Genomic DNA, 17,564 nt, shown 5'->3' on the forward strand with positions numbered 1-17,564 from the left:
ATGGGCCGGGACCATTTACTATGGTCCCGCCTCGCCGATCGCCGCTATTGGCTAGTCAGTGAGTAACTAGCCAATAGCAGCGATCATTCTCGTCACTTCCTCTCTCTGACCTCACATCCTGCTGCAACCGCCCTGAACGCCCTGTTGGAGTTAGCGAGGCGTTGAGATCGGTTGTGAGCAGAGAGAAAAGAAGTGAAAAAAAGTGAAAAAAAGTTTCTAAAACAACGTTTTTTTTGCTTCCCACCACCCCATCCACTACCCACTCCTGTTCCCTTCCTCTTTGAGTTCTACCCACGTTTTTTGGTCAGTGATCTCCTATCACTGACCACTTTTCAGTCTTCAGGACCACATTTCTTGGTCCCTGGGGATTTTTTTTTTTCATTTTTTTCTATATAAAACATAAAACAAAAAAAAAAATATAAAAAGAAAAAAAAGAAACAAAAAAAAATAGTTAGTTTAGCCAATTTTGAAAATTTAACTGGTTAGTTTAGTATTAGGGTTAGTTAGTGTCAGGGAACCGTCAAAAAGCGTAGTTAGGTATAGTGTCAGGGAATTTAGCGTCAGGAATCGGTCACCGTAGATAGGCTTAGCGTTAGGGATCCATCACCGTAGTTAGGTTTAGCGTCAGGGAAGCTCGGAATAATTAGATAGGTTTAGTGTCAGGCACCCGTCACCGTAGTTAGGTTTAGTGTCAGGGAAGCTTGAAATAATCTAGATAGGTTTAGTGTCAGGGAATCGTCGCCGTAGTTAGGTTTAGCGTTAGGGAAGTCCACATAAAATTTAGTTAGGTTTAGTGTTAGGAACCCTCGCCCTAGTTAGCTTTAGTGTCAGGGAAGTCCACTTGCTCTCTAAAAACAAAACACACATTTGTGCTAGTTGTGCTATCCTATTGCTCCCAGTTAGGGATTTATTTTTTTGCAGTATATAAATTTTGTCTTAGCACAACAAGCATGTCTCAACGGACATTTACTGCTGAAGAGGCGTATGCATTTCTGGCCTCCGACACAGACTCGTCGGATGGCGATACACTATTTTATTTGTCTACCTCCTCATCCAGCGATGAAGAGGAGGGACCCCCTAGGAGACGCCCCAGGACCACCACCATAGTAGAAATCCCTGAGAGAAGTGACCCCACAACAAGTGATACCCCTGAGCGAAGTGACCCCATTTGGACGCCCACACCAGACCATTATGAACCCCAAATCCCTGAGTACACGGGCAGCCCAGGGATCAAATTTAACACGGCAGGGTTCAGTGAGATGGACTTTTTCAAGTTCTTCTTCACTGATAACTTTATAGAGCTAATGGTCACCCAGACTAATTTATATGCCCAACAGTATATCACCAAGAACCCCAACTCATTTTATGCCCAATCCCAGAGGTGGACTCCTGTAGACGCAGCAGAGTTGGGCAAGTTCTGGGGACTGCTCTTGAACATGGGGCTTCTAAAAAAGCCATCCATTAGGACCTACTGGAGCACGGACATCCTATACCACACCCCGATGTACCGTATGGCCATGTCCAGGATGCGTTATGAGGCAATACTTCGCTTCCTACATTATGCCGATAATGAGCAGTGCCCACCCCGAGATGACCCCAGTTTTGACCGTTTATATAAACTGAGACCCTTATTAGACCATATCAGTGCCCGGTTTGCCCAAGCATACACCCCCGAGAAGTGTATTTCCATTGATGAGTCCCTGGTACATTTTAAAGGGAGGCTTCAATTCCGCCAGTACCTGCCAAGTAAGAGGGCAAGGTATGGCGTGAAGTTGTATAAGCTGTGCGAGAGTGCATCAGGGTATACATATAAATTCAGGATATATGAAGGGAAGGACAGCAGTATTCAGCCCCCAGAATGCCCCCCCTTACTGGGAATTAACGCAAAAATTGTGTGGGATTTGGTGCACCCACTGCTGGACCAGGGTTACCACCTCTACCTGGATAATTTTTATACCAGCGTCCCACTCTTCAAGTGCCTCGCTTCCAGAAGGACTGCGGCATGCGGCACTGCTAGAAAAAATCTTAGAGGCCTCCCTAAAACACTGCTTGGGCAAACACTCAGAAGGGGTGAGAGCAGGGCACATTCTAGCAGCAACATATTGTGTGTCAAGTACAAGGACAAGAGAGATGTCCTTGTATTGACAACAATACACGGCCACACCAGTACCCATGTACCTGTACGAGGTACCAGTACAGAGACCCCCAAACCAGATTGCATCCTGGACTACAATAGGTACATGGGAGGGGTGGACTTGTCAGATCAAGTCCTGAAGCCCTACAGCGCTATGCGGAAATCGAGGGTGTGGTATAAGAAGCTGGCCGTGCACATCATACAGATGGCATTGTACAATGCGTACGTGCTACGTCGATGTGCAGGCCAGAGGGGAACTTTCCTGGAATTTCAAGAGGTGGTTATAAAGAACCTAATTTTTGGCGACCAGGAAGGAGGGGCACCCAGTACTTCTGGAAGCGAGGCCACACGCATCGTACCAGGGCAACACTTTCCAGGAGAAGTTCCCCAAACTGGCAAGAAGGGAAAAAGTCAAAAGAGGTGCAAAGTGTGCTATAAGAGGGGGATAAAGAAGGACACAACATACCAATGCGACACGTGTCCCGAAAAACCAGGGCTCTGTATGAAAGATTGTTTTAAAATGTATTGATTTTTAATTTACCCTGATGCACTCCGCACAGCTTATCCCCCTCATCTTTCCCTTTTGAGCCCTGCCATGTGCCCAAGCAGCAAATAACAGCCACATGTAGGGTATTGCCGTACCCGGGAGAACCCACATTACAATTTATGGGGTGTATGTCTCCGGTGGCACATGCTGGGCACAATATATCGGACACTGAAATGGCATATATGTATAGGAAATTGCAAATCTCACTTTGCACCATCTACTGCGCATTACCTTTTACACAATAACTGTGGGGTCAAAATGCTCACTACACCTCTAGATGAATGTCTTAAGGGGTGTAGTTTTTAAAATGGGTTCACTTCTCGGGGGTTTCAACTGTACTGGTACCTCAGGGGTTCTGCCTACATGACTTAGCACCAGAAAAGCTCCAGTAGGCTAAATGGTGGTCCTTCCCTTCTGAGCCCTGTCGTGTGCCCAGGCAGTTAATAACAGCCACATGTAGGGTATTGCCGTACCCGGGAGAACCCACATTACAATTTATGGGGTGTATGTCTCCAGTGGCACATGCTGGGCACAATATATCGGACACTGAAATGGCATATATGTATAGGAAATTGCAAATCTCACTTTGCACCATCTGCTGCGCATTACCTTTTACACAATAACTGTGGGGTCAAAATGCTCACTACACCACTAGATGAATGTCTTAAGGGGTGTCGTTTTTAAAATGGGGTCACTTCTCGGGGGTTTCAACTGTACTGGTACCTCAGGGGCAGGGGCGTAGCTAGAGGCTCATGGGCCCCGATGCAAAAATTCTTACTGGGCCCCCCCCCCCCCGCAAACTTCTCATGGCCGACGGTCCGCTTTCAGCTGCATCGCTGGGTCTCCTAAGTGACCCAACAATGCAGCACTAGCAGCCGGGGCGTCACTAAGGCTGGGTTCACACACACTATTTACGGACGTAATTCGGGCGTTTTAGCATTGAATTACGTCCGAAAATGCGGCTCAAAAGCGTCGGCAAACATCTGCCCATTCATTTGAATGGGTCTTACGATGTTCTGTGCCGACGGTCATTTTTTTTTACGCGCCGCTGTCAAAAGGCGGCGCGTAAAAAAGTGCCTGTCACTTCTTCAGACGTAAATGGAGCCGTTTTCCATTGACTCCATGGAAAACCAGCTTCAATTACTTCCGTAATGGACGCAGCAAAAGACGCCTGCACATGCCATTACGGCTGAAATTACGGTGCTGTTTTCTCCTGAAAACAGCACAGTAATTTCAGCCGTAACGGACGCTGCCGTGTGAACATACCCTCAGGGCTTAAAATGTCAGGGGAAATAGCCCCAATACATAGGTGTCCGCCCAAAAAAAAGTGTGTATATGAGACAGCATAGCATATCTATAGCACTACGACCCTATAAACTATGGATAGGATTAGATACAGTGGCTCAGAAGGCAGTATCACACATGATAGGATTAGATACAGTGGCCCAGCAGACCGTATCACACATGATAGGATTAGATACAGTGGCTCAGAAGGCAGTATCACACATGATAGGATTAGATACACAGCTCAGCACAGTATCACACATGATAGGATTAGATACAGTGGCCCAGCAGATAGTATCACACATGATAGGATTAGATACAGTGGCTCAGCAGACAGTATCACACATGATAGGATTAGATACAGTGGCTCAGCAGACAGTACCACACATGATAGGATTAGATACAGTGGCTCAGCAGACAGTATCACACATGATAGGATTAGATACAGTGGCTCAGCACAGTATCACACATGATAGGATTAGATACAGTGGCTCAGCAGACAGTATCACACATGATCGGATTAGATATAGGGCCCAGCAGACAGTATCATACATGATTGGATTAGATACACAGCTCAGCAGACCGTATCAAACATGATTGGATTGGACCCAGGATAGGTAAGAATAATAATTTTGCTTCTTTATGTGTTACTGATTATTTTTGTGTGTTTGTGTTTTTTTTACAGGTTCGGTTGTTGGACTTCGGATACGAGGACTTCAATGACGGCGTTTTTTTATTCTCAATAAAATGGTTAATGAGGGTTGTGTTTTTTTATTTCAATAAAATATTTTTTCTATGTGCTTGTATCTTTTTAAACTTTATTATCACCGCCTTAATAATGGCCGCTGGCTGATTGACAACCTCCATTACTAAGGCGGGGCTTAATGTTAGCCGGTGCAGAGGCTACACTAACCCCCATTATTACCCCGGTACCCACCGCCACCAGGGGTACTGGGAAGAGCCGGGTACAAACCAGTACCCGACTATCTGTAGTGACGGGCAGGCACCGGGGTGGCCGCAGGCTGGTAGTATTAGGCTGGGGAAGGCCAAAAACAGTGGCCCTTCCCACCCTTGTAATGCTGCCTGCCGCTGCTGTGTTGTATCTGGCTGGTTATGAAAATTGGGGGGGACCCCACATCGTTCTTTCCAATTATTTTTTATTTATTTATTTTTTAAATGACGTGGGGTCCCCCCCATTTTCATAACCAGCCAGATCCAATAAAGCAGCAGCAGCCTAGCATTACCAGGGTGGGAAGGGCCACTGTTTTTGGCCTTTCCCCTCCTGATAATACCAGCCTGCGGCCACCCCAGTGGCCGACCATCACTACAGATGGTCAGGTACTGGATCGTACCCGGCTCTTCCCAGCACCCCTGGTGGCGGTGGGTACCGGGGTAATAAAGGGGGTTAGTGTTGGCCTCTGCAGCAGCTAACACTAAGTCCCGCCTTAGTAATGGATGCTGTCAATCAGCCGGCGGCCATTACTAAGGCGGTAGTAATATAGTTTAAAAAAAAACACAAAGACATAGAAAAAATATTTTATTGAAATAAAAAAAAAAACCCACACAGCCCTCATTAACCATTTTATTAATAAAAAAAAAGCTGTCATCGAAGTAGTCCTGGAATCCGCAGTAGTCCAACGACCGAACCTGCAAGAAAACACACAAAAAATGATTAGTAACACATGTGTTAGGGTATGTGCACACACACTAATTACGTCCGTAAGTGACGGACCGAACACAGTGCAGGGAGCCGGGCTCCTAGCGTCGTACTTATGTACGATGCTAGGAGTCCCTGCCTCTCCGTGGAACTACTGTCCCGTACTGAAAACATGTTTACAGTATGGGACAGTTGTCCTGCAGCGAGGCAGGGACTCCTAGCATCGTACATAACTATAATGCTAGGAGCCCGGCTCCCTGCACTGTGTTCGGTCCGGGACTTGCGGCCGAAATACGTTCGTCAATTACGGACGTAATTAGTGTGTGTGCACATACCCTAAGGCTTAGATACAGGGCCCATGTGTGATACTGTCTGTGGGACCCTGTATCTAAGCCTACCACAAGGTAGGCTTAGATACAGGGTCCAGCAGACAGTAATCTTATACAGTATAAGATTACTGTGTGCTGGGGCCCTGTATCTAAACCTACAGTGTGGTAGGCTTAGATACAGGGCCCAGCAGACAGGATCACGCATGGGCCATGTATCTAAGCCTACCATGTGATTGGCTTAGATACAGGGCCCAGCAGACAGGATCACACAATCTGTGATCCTGTCTCATGGGCCCCCTAAGCCTGATACATCGTAGGCTTCGGGGTTGTGCAGTCCCTAAACATTGATGGCCTATCCTCAGGATAGGCCATCAATAGCTGATGTGTCGCCCGGGACCCGCAAATCAGCTGTTTTGAAGGGGCCGCAGCACTCGTACGAGAGCTGCTTCCCCTTCATTTCACTACTCGCCCACACTGTGAATCGCCGACACCGATTCACAGTGTGACTGGAATGAAGTGACAGGAATGAAGGGGAGCAGCTCTCGTACGAGTGCTGCGGCCCCTTCAAAACAGCTGATTGGCGGGTCCCGGGAGTCAGACCCCGCCAGTCAGGGCTAAGCTTACCTTCCTCTTCGGCCGCAGCGGGAGTTCTGTCGTCTCGATGCTGTGCGCGGCGGCATAGCGTGGTGACGTCATGCGCTGCGCACAGCGCTTGACGTCAGGACCTCCGCTGCCATCCGGAACCAGGAAGGTAAGTAAAGTCTGTTACTATAGTAACAGGGGCCCGCGGCCCGAGTTACTATAGTAACTTTTTATTGATGTGGTGCGGGGGGCCGTGGGCCCCCCTGGCTTCGGGGCCCGGTCGCAATTGCGACCGCTGCGACCCCTATAGCTACGCCAGTGCTCAGGGGCTTCTGCATACATGACTTAGCACAAGAAAAGCTCCAGTAGGCCAAATGGTGGTCCTTTCCTTCTGAGTCCTGCCATGGGCCCAAACATCAGTTTATCACCACAAATGGGGTATTGCCGCACTCAGGACAAATTGGGCAACAAAATGGGGTGTTTTATTCCTTGTGAAAATAAGAAATTTTGAACAAAAATTACATCTTAATGGAAAAAATATCATTTTTTTAATTTCACAGCACAATTCAAATAGGTGCTGTGAAAAAACGGTGTGGTCAAAATGATAACAACAACCATAAATGAATTCCTTGAGGGGTCTAGTTTCCAAAACGGGGTCACTTCTGGTGGGTTTCCATTGCTTTCATACCTCTGGGGCTCTGCAAATGCGACATGGAACCCGAAAACCAATCCAGCAAAATCTGGACTCCAACAAACACATAGCGCTCCTTTCCTTCTGAGTCCTCCCATGGGCCCAAACGGCAGTTTATCACCACAAATGGGGTATTGCCGCACTAAGGACAAATTGGGAAACAAAATGGGGTGTTTTATTCCTTGTGAAAATAAGAAATTTTGAACAAAAATTACATCTTAATGGAAAAAATATCATTTTTTTAATTTCACAGCCCAATTCAAATAGGTGCTGTGAAAAAACGGTGTAGTCAAAATGATAACAACAACCATAAATGAATTCCTTGAGGGGTCTAGTTTCCAAAATGGGGTCACTTCTGGTGGGTTTCCATTGCTTTCATACCTCTGGGGCTCTGCAAATGCGACATGGAACCCGAAAACCAATCCAGCAAAATCTGGACTCCAACAAACACATAGCGCTCCTTTCCTCCTGAGTCCTCCCATGGGCCCAAACGGCAGTTTATCACCACAAATGGGGTATTGCCGCACTAAGGACAAATTGGGCAACAAAATGGGGTGTTTTATTCCTTGTGAAAATAAGAAATTTTGAACAAAAATTACATCTTAATGGAAAAAATATCATTTTTTTAATTTCACAGCCCAATTCAAATAGGTGCTGTGAAAAAACGGTGTGGTCAAAATGATAACAACAACCATAAATGAATTCCTTGAGGGGTCTAGTTTCCAAAATGGGGTCACTTCTGGTGGGTTTCCATTGCTTTCATACCTCTGGGGCTCTGCAAATGCGACATGGAACCCGAAAACCAATCCAGCAAAATCTGGACTCCAACAAACACATAGCGCTCCTTTCCTTCTGAGTCCTCCCATGGGCCCAAACGGCAGTTTATCACCACAAATGGGGTATTGCCGCACTAAGGACAAATTGGGCAACAAAATGGGGTGTTTTATTCCTTGTGAAAATAAGAAATTTTGAACAAAAATTACATCTTAATGGAAAAAATATCATTTTTTTAATTTCACAGCCCAATTCAAATAGGTGCTGTGAAAAAACGGTGTGGTCAAAATGATAACAACAACCATAAATGAATTCCTTGAGGGGTCTAGTTTCAAAAATGGGGTCACTTCTGGTGGGTTTCCATTGCTTTCATACCTCAACACCTCTTCAAACCTGGCATGCTGCCTAAAATATATTCTAATAAAAAAAGAGGCCTCAAAATGCACTAGGTGCTTCTTTGCTTCTGGGGCTTGTGTTTTAGTCCACGAGCGCACTAGAGCCACATGTGGGACATTTCTAAAAACTGCAGAATCTGGACAATACATATTTAGTAGTATTTCTCTGGTAAAACCTTCTGTGTTACAGAAAAAAATGGAATAATATTGAAATTCAGCAAGAAAAATTAAATTTGCAAATTTCACCTCCACATTGCTTTAATTCCTGTGAAATGCCTGAAGGGTTAAAAAACTTTCTAAATGCTGTTTTGAATACTTTGAGGGGTCTAGTTTTTAAAATGGGGTGTTTTATGGGGGTTTCTAATACATAGGCCCCTCAAAGCCACTTCAGAACTCAAGAGGTACCTTAAAAAAAAGGCTTTTGAAATTTTCTTAAAAATATGAGAAATTGCTGTTTATGTTCTAAGCCTTGCAACGTCCAAGAAAAATAAAAGAATGTTCAAAAAACGATGCCAATCTAAAGTAGACATATGGGAAATGTGAACTAGTAACTATTTTGGGTGGTATAACCGTCTGTTTTACAAGCAGATGCATTTAAATTCTGAAAAATGCAATTTTTTCAAAATTTTCTCTAAATTTTGCAATTTTTCACCAATAAACACTGAATATATCGACCAAATTTTACCACGAACATGAAGCCCAAAGTGTCACGAGAAAACAATCTCAGAATCGCTTGGATAGGTTTAAGCATTCCGATGTTATTACCACATAAAGTGAAATATGTCAGATTTGAAAAATGGGCTCTGAGCCTTAAGGCCAAAACTAGGCTGCGTCCTTAAGGGGTTAACAACTAAAAAAACAACCCCATAGCATTACTCCTCCTCCACCAAACTTTACAGTTGGCACAATGCAGTCAGCAGGTAAAGTTCTCCTGGTATTCACGCAACCCAGACTTATCTATTAGACTACCAGATAGATGTGCATGATTCTTCACTCCACAGAACACATTTCCACTGCTCCAGAGTCTAGTGGCAGAGTTCTTTACACCACTCCAACTGACGCTTTTCATTGTGCTTAGTGATGTAAGGCATGAATGTCGTTGCTCCGCCACAGGAACCCATGCTATTAAGCTCACGGTTTTTGTACGGATGTTAATACCAGAGGGGGTTTGGAACTCTGCAGTTACTGGGTCAGCAAAGTGTTTGAGACTTTTATGCACCATGCGCCTAAGCACTCTGCGACCACGCTCTGTAACTTTACGTGGTCTGCCACTTCATGGCTGAGTTGTTGTGGTTCCTAAACGCTTCCACTTGCAATAATACCACTCATAGCTTATCGCGGAATATCTAGGAGGAAAGAAATTTCCCGAAATAACTTGTTGCATTACAACTTAAATGTGATCGATAACAGCTTGATCCTGCGTGTCAGAGACAAGAAGTACGCGCTTTCACTGAACCCGTCAGTTCCGCTTCCTTGACAGATTCAGGTCTCAGCGCAAGATACAGCTGCTCTGTATACAGACTACAAAGCAGTTGTATCTCAAAAAGTAGAAATTATTTTTAACAAAAAGTAATTAGAAAGTTGCACCAAAAACACAGATAAATATCTCTTTAAAAAATTTTTTAACAAAAATTCAAACGTGTACAGCTTTTAAGCTAACTGGAAGATGGGAGTCCTTGGTAGTGTAGAGAGTTTCCACTTTTATCCTCCCTCTAATCAAGATCTGGATACCAACATGAAAAAGATTTTTACCTGCTTTCATGTAAATTGAGCAGGAATTTATGAGCTTGTGTCTAAGGAGACTACTAGATTTTCCCGTTCCCTCCAGATATACACCCATTGTTATTAAAAATAATCCATTATGTATTTGTTTCAAATGTAAGGCCTTGTTCACAAAGTCCACTTTATAATGCCGTTTTTAATGTATTATATTAGCCAGAATCAAGAGAAGATTTTCAAGGGATTACCTAACTAAATAAATTGACATCATATCGCTAAGTGAGGGTCTAACCGCAGTGCCCCCTGTCGTTTGCTAGAACATAGTGGCAGCAGCACTAGGAAATCGCTGTGCCCCTTCGGTTGCTGTTGGTTTTGCTCTGCTTTATTCGGGGATTGCATGGTTGGCCATTAACTAGAATGGACCAACCCCGAGGGCGGGCTAGACTTTAGATTTGGTTTAGGCCGGATTCACACGAGCGTGTGCGTTTTGCGCGCAAAAAACGCTGCGTTTTGCGCACGCAAAAGGTCCGCAAAAGCTCCGTGTGTTATCAGCATATGATGCGTGGCTGCGTGATTTTCGCACAGCCGTCATCATTATGATACTCTGTTTTTATGCATGTAAACAGAAAAGCATGTGGTGATTTTCTGTTTTCATTCATAGTTTTGACTACTGCAGCGCGCATCACGTGTGGCACACGGATGTCCATGTGCCGTGCGGAGGTTTTCACGCACCCATTGACTTCAATGGGTGCGTGATGCGCGAAAAACTGGCAAATATAGGACATGTCATGAGTTTTACGCAGCGGACATGCGCTGCGTGAAAATCACGGACTGTCTGAACGGCCCCATTGACTAACATAGGTCCGTGCGATGCACGTGAAATATCACGCGCGGACGTATTATACGTTCGTCTGAATAAGCCCTTAGATACAGATTTGAATATTAACCCCTTCCCGACCACCCCACGTAGATTAACGGGCTGCAGAGCTATTCGTTGTGCCTGCAGCCCGTTAATCTACATGTTCTCCTAACAGAGCACACAGGTGCTCCCCGCAGCCCGGGATCTCCCAGTACAGGCTGCTACTAGCAGCCTTAGTACTGGGGGAAAACATTGGGTCGGATCACAGCAGTGATCCGAACCGATTAACCGGTTAAATGCGGCAGTCAATAGCGACCGCCGCATTTAAGTTGTTATAGCAACATCGGCACCCCGCTACGCGATTGCGGGGGCCGATTGTTGCGGGGGGGGGGGGCGATTGCTATGGCAACCAGAAGCCTAACAAAAAGGCTTCCGGTCTGTCATCTATGGAAGGCAATTAGGTCCTGCCAAAGGGCAGGACCTAATATGCCTCCTGTCAGTGTGAAACTGACAGGTATAATACCCTGCCAGGGGCGTAACTAGGAAAGACTGGGCCCCATAGCAAACTTTTGACTGGGGCCTCCCCTCCCCTGGGTATCACACAACCCACCCCCCCTTGTAGATAGTGACTTTTTTACAGCCCCCCCCTGTAGATAACGCCATACAGCCCCCCTTCTGTAGATAGCGCCATACATCCCCCTGTAGAGTACGCCATACAGCCTCCCTGTAGATAACGCCATACAGCCCCCTTGTAGATAACGCCATACAGCCCCCCTGCAGAGAACGCCATACAGCCCCCGCCTGTAGAGAACGCCATACAGCCCCCCCTGTAGGGAACGCCATACAGCCCCCCCCTGTAGAGAACGCCATACAGCTCCCCCCTGTAGGGAACGCCATACAGCCACCCCCCCTGTAGGGAACGCCATACAGCGTCCCCCCTCCCAACAAAAATGCGACCTACAGTGTGTCCTACAAAAGACATGTATCCCCTCTCCACAGGATCTCCACAGGATAAGGGATACATGTGTGATCGCTGGCAGCGATAGGGAGAACGGGGGACTGAAAGTCCCCTGAAGTTCTCCATAACTAACCTGTGACTTCCGGTGTCTGCGCAGCTCAATAAAAATAAAAGGAGCGCTGGTCACGCATGCGCACAAGAACGACCGGCGCTCCATTCATTTCTACGGAGCTGCTGACACAGACCCCGGAAGTCCGAGGTTTGTGATGGAGAACTTCAGGGGACTTTCAGTCCCCCATTCTCCCTATCAATGCCAGCGATCACACATGTATCCCCTATCCTGTGGAGAGGGGATACATGTCTTTTGCTCTATTTTGCGCCTTCAGGACCAGACACCGCTTAGCCCTTTTTAGCACGTGTTAGTTAAATGGCTATAACTTTTTTATTTGTTGGGCTAACTACGTGATTTTTGCGAAGTTTTTTCCGTAGACAATGCAGGTTTCATTTTTTATCGTTTTTATACACACCTTTTTTGCTATTTTAGAATTTTTATTCATAAAGTTTGAAAATAATAGTAAAAAAATAAGCTTTATTACGTTTGAGCTATTTGTTGTTGGTAATAACATAGTTTTACCCTAAAATAGACCTTTTATTCGTGATCGCCATTGTCTACCGTAAATTTTTATATATTACATGTCTATATTAGGGTAATTAGGCCAGCGCTAGCGTTACAACAATGTTTGGCGGGGGGGGGGAACGTTTTTTTTTGGGGTTGGGTATTTTATGTGTATTTATTATTTAATTTTTTTTTGCACTTTACATTATTATTTTTTTATTACTATGGTCTGTCCCTCAAAGGTCAAAGAAGACCTTTGGGGAACTTTATATATATTTATTTATTTCTTTTACACCATGTTTTTCCACTGTAACTGGAGCTGCACAGCAGCCCCAGTTACAGGGGAAATCAGCCCTCTCATAGTGACTATTGTCACTAATAGGGCTGTGCTGGGTCTAGTAAGACCCAGCAGCAGTCTGCCACTAACGGCACCCGGCGATCATGTGACCAGTCACATGATCACCGGGAGGAATAGAGACAGCGCCGCTGCTGCTGTCTCTATTCCTGTACACAGCGCGCATTGAGCGCTGTGTACAAGTGATCAGAGGAGACAGAAGCAGCTAAAGCTGCTTCTATCCTCCCCTCAGGGTCCCCGGCAGTCACTGACAGCCGGAGACCCGACATTCAGCTGCCCGATCGCGCGGGCAGCAAGTTAAAACCCGAGCCGTAGAAAGTCTATGGCTCGGGTTTTAAGGACCCTGACCGCTGGCCGTAAAAATACAGCCAGCGGTTGGGTACCAGTTAATGGCAGAGCGGGGAGATACCTCCCTGCTCTGCCTTAGTGTTCAGTGGCGTCCCGCTGTAGCAGCCATAGCGGCAGCTAGCGGAGCCTCCGGCCATGGTGGGGGCCTGTGGCGGCGGGCGACACGGGCCCCCTCATGCCGCGGGCCCCGTAGCAGCCACTACTGCTGCTACGGCGGTAGTTACGCCACTGTACCCTGCAATACATAAGTATTGCAGGGTATTATAGCAACAATCCAACAATTGGATCTTCAAGTCCCTAGTGGGACTAAAAAAAAAAAAGTTACAAAAAAATGTCCAAAAGTAAAATGTCAAAATAATAAAATTTACAAATCGCCCTTTTTCCCTTATAAAGTCCTTTATTATTAGAAAAAAATAAATAAACTATGCATAATTGGTATCGCCGCGTCCGTAATGACCTGAACTATAAGAATATAATGTAATTTATCCCGCACGGTGACCGCCATAAAAAATAAAAAAACTATACCGGAATCCCTATTTTTAGTCACTTCAGCTCCAAAATAATTGCATAAATAGGGATCAAAAAGTCGCATGTACCCAAAAATTGTACCAATAAAAACTGCAGTTTGTTCTGCAAAAAACAAGCCCTCACACAGCTTTCCTGATAGAAAACTAAAAAAAGTTGTGGCTCTTAGAATATGGCGACACAAAAACAAAATAATTTTTTTAAAACCGTGATTTTATCGTGCAAACACTGTAAAACATAAATAACCTATATAGATATGGTATCGCTGTAATCGCATCAACCCACATAATAAATTAAATATGTAATTTAAAAAAAAGAATAAAAAACTAAAGAAGTTTTGATAGCCTAATTACACTAAATTCAGCAAAAAACCTATGGGATCAAAATGCTCACTATACCCCTAGATAAATTATTTTTAGGGCTGTAGTTTCCCAAATGTGGTCACTTCTGGGGGGTGTCCACTGTTTTGGTCCCTCAGGGGCTTTGCAAATGCGACATGACACCCGAAAACCAATTGAGTAAACTTGAGCTCCAAAAGCCAAATAGCGCTCCTTCCCTTCTAAGCCTTGCCGTGTGTCCAAACAGCCGTTTATTACCACGTATTGCCATAATCAGGAGAAATTGCTTCACAAATCCTGGGGCGCTTGTTCTTCTTTATTCCTTTATTGCAAAAAAAATAGATTTTAATTTTTACACACTAATTCCACTAAATTCAGCAAAAAACCTGTGGGGTTAAAATGCTCACTACACCCCTTGATGAATTCCTTGAGGGGTGTAGTTTGCCAAATGGTTTCTTTTTCCACTGTTTTTGGAACCACAAGACCTCTTCAAACCTGACATGGTGCCTAAAATATTTTCTAATAAAAAGGAGGCCCCAAAATCCTCTAGTTGCACCTTTGCTTCTGAGGCCGGTGCTTCAGTTCATTATGACACTAGGGCCACATGTGGGATATTTCTGCAGAACCTGGGCAATAAATATTGAGTTGTGTTTCTCTGGTAAAACCTTTTGTGTTACAGAAAAAAATGGATTAAAATGGATTTTCTGACAAAAAAAAGAAATTTGTAAATTTCCCCTCTACTTTGCTTTAATTCCTGTGAAACACCTAAAGGGTTAAGAAACTTTCTAAATGCTGTATTGAATACTTTGAGGGGTGCAGTTTTTAAAATTGGGTGACTTAGGGCTTATTCAGAGGAACGTGATATACGTCCGTGCAACGCGCGTGATTTTCACGCGCCTCGCACGGACCTATGTTAGTCAATGGGGCCGTTCAGACAGTCCGTGATTTTCACGCAGCGCGTGTCCGCTGCGTAAAACTCACGACATGTCCTATATTTGTGTGTTTTTCGCGCATCACGCACCCATTGAAGTCAATGGGTGCGTGAAAATCACGCGCAGCACACGGAAGCACTTCCGTGTGACGCGCGTGATTCGCGCAACAGCAGTAAAAACTATGAATGAAAACTGAAAAGCACCACGTGCTTTTCTGTTTACAAACATACAAAGAGAGTGTCATACGCATCATATGCTGCTGACACACGGAGCTGCTATGTACCTTTTGCGCGCGCAAAACGCACCCGCTCGTGTGAATCTGGCCTTATGGGGGGTTTCTAATATATAAGGCCCTCAAAGCCATTTCAGAACTAAACTGGTACCTATTAAAATAGGTTTTGGAAATTTTCTTGAAAATGTGAGAAATTGCTGCTAAAGTCCTAAGCCTTGTAACGTCCTAGAAAAATAAAAGGATGTTCAAAAAATGATGCCAACATAAAGTAAACATATGGGAAATGTTAATTAGTAACTATTGTGTGTGGTATTACTATCTGTCTTACAAGCAGATACATTTAAATTTAGAAAAATGCTAATATTTGCACATTTTCTCTAAAGTTTGGTGATTTTCACAAACAAATACTGAATTTATTGATCAAATTTTTCCACTAACATACAGTACAATATGTCACGAGAAAACAATCTTAGAATCGCTTGGATAGGTAAAAGCATTCCCAAGTTATTACCACATAAAGTGACACGTCAGATTTGAAAAAATTGGCTGTGTCCACAAGGTCAAAACAGGCTCAGTCCTGAAGGGGTTAAATTGTTTACTGTCCAGTTGCCAAGCTACAAACCTTACACACTGTACCTGTATATGTAATTTATTTTTTATTAAAGAGTTTTTATCTCTTTTGCAGGTGTTCGCATATCTTGCCACTCTGGTTTATGTGATCCATGCCGTGGTCTCACTAATTAGATGGAAGAGATCGCCTTAAATCAAAACTCATTGGAACAGGCCAATAGTACTAAGAAAAAACGATATGCATTGTTTTGAAATGTTATTTTAAACACAGACTATAGCGGATTAAGGCCCTGTAACGCAGTGTTTTTTTATTTCAATGGAGGCGGAGGCATTTTTTTTCCAGCGAGCGGAAGAAAACGCTTGCGGAAAAAAGAAGCGTCATTTCTTCAGGTGTTTCCGTCTGTGACCTCACATTGACATCAATGGGAGGCAGAGAAAGCGTTTTTTTGCTGCGTTTTTTATCCGCAGTGTTCAATGGCCGCGGCTGAAATACGCAACACAAAACGCGGCAAAGAGAGTGCAGGCAGGTCAAAATCTGCCTCAAAATTCTTTCAATTCAATTCAATTTTGAGGCAGATTTTTCTGCCCGCAAAAAACTCTGTGTTAACTAGGCCTAACAGTCTGCAACATTTTCTAAAATCATGTATAATGTATTTATATGTACCATAAACAAGTTATGTTACAACTACTTTTTTTTCTAAACATACTGTGTGTCATGAAACATTATCAGATATTATGAAGAGATAAATGATACATAATGTTATACACAACGTAATGTAACCAATACAGTTTACCTTAGGCCCCATGCATACGACCGTCATTACTGGTACGTCCGGCCGCAGACAGTCACCCGTCTGACATTATAAAGTATGGGAGCACGGTCCGTAAAATAAAAATATAGGATATGTCCCATTTTTTACGGAAGCTTTCTACGGCCTGGACACCTTCCCGTAAATATACAGGAGGGTGTCCGTCAGCCGTAGAAATTAATGGGTCCATAATTATAGTCCATAATTACGGATGACATCTACGATAGTGTGCATGGGGCCCTAGGCCTCATGCCCACTTCAGTTTTTTCCTTCAGGGTGCTATCTGTTTTTTTTACTGATAGCACACTGACCCATTCATTTCAATGGGCCCATGCACACTTCCGTTATTTTGACTGATCCTTTGTTCCGTTCCGTCAAAAGTAGAGCATGTCCTACTTTGGTCAGTGATTCCGTGATCGTGGGGCCCATAGATGTCAATGGGTCTGTCAAAAAAACAGACGGCACACGGAGGGCTTGCGTGTGCCGTCCGTTTTTGACGGATCCGTTGCCCTAGCAATGGCAGGGTGTGCCAAAGTTCACAGACTGGGACATGTGGACAAGTTCAAATAAAGTTCAATACCTTCCGTTTTCTTAATGGAAACACAGAAGCAAAACGGAAGCGCAACGTCCGTTTAAAACGGAAACACGGAACGGACACTGAGTACACACGGAAACCACACGGATACAAAAACGGACACATGGATCTGTGAAAAACGGACACATGGATCTGTGAAAAACAGCTGTGAAAATGGTGATGGAAGTGTGCATGAGGCCTAAGTATAATGCAAGACAATCCAGCTATCTAGGCTCACACACACACACAAACACACACACACACACACACACACACACACACACACACACACACACACACACACTATACATAAAACATTTTTTCCATACTTTACTG

At 44.4% G+C, this 17,564-nt stretch overlaps 1 protein-coding gene across 1 annotated transcript in view; it reads left to right on the forward strand.

The window, feature by feature from the left end:
* Nucleotides 1-16,038, forward strand: part of MAL (mal, T cell differentiation protein (MAL blood group)) — a 60,704-nt gene extending 44,666 nt beyond the window's left edge. Inside the window, exon 4 of the mRNA XM_075864415.1 lies at nt 15,961-16,038. Within this exon, the coding sequence (XP_075720530.1) occupies nt 15,961-16,038 (78 nt within the window). The remainder of the gene's footprint in view (nt 1-15,960) is intronic.
* The last annotated feature ends 1,526 nt before the right edge of the window (nt 16,039-17,564 follow it).

The sequence above is a fragment of the Rhinoderma darwinii genome, chromosome 4, assembly GCF_050947455.1.
Source record: "Rhinoderma darwinii isolate aRhiDar2 chromosome 4, aRhiDar2.hap1, whole genome shotgun sequence".
Lineage (NCBI taxonomy): Eukaryota > Metazoa > Chordata > Amphibia > Anura > Rhinodermatidae > Rhinoderma > Rhinoderma darwinii.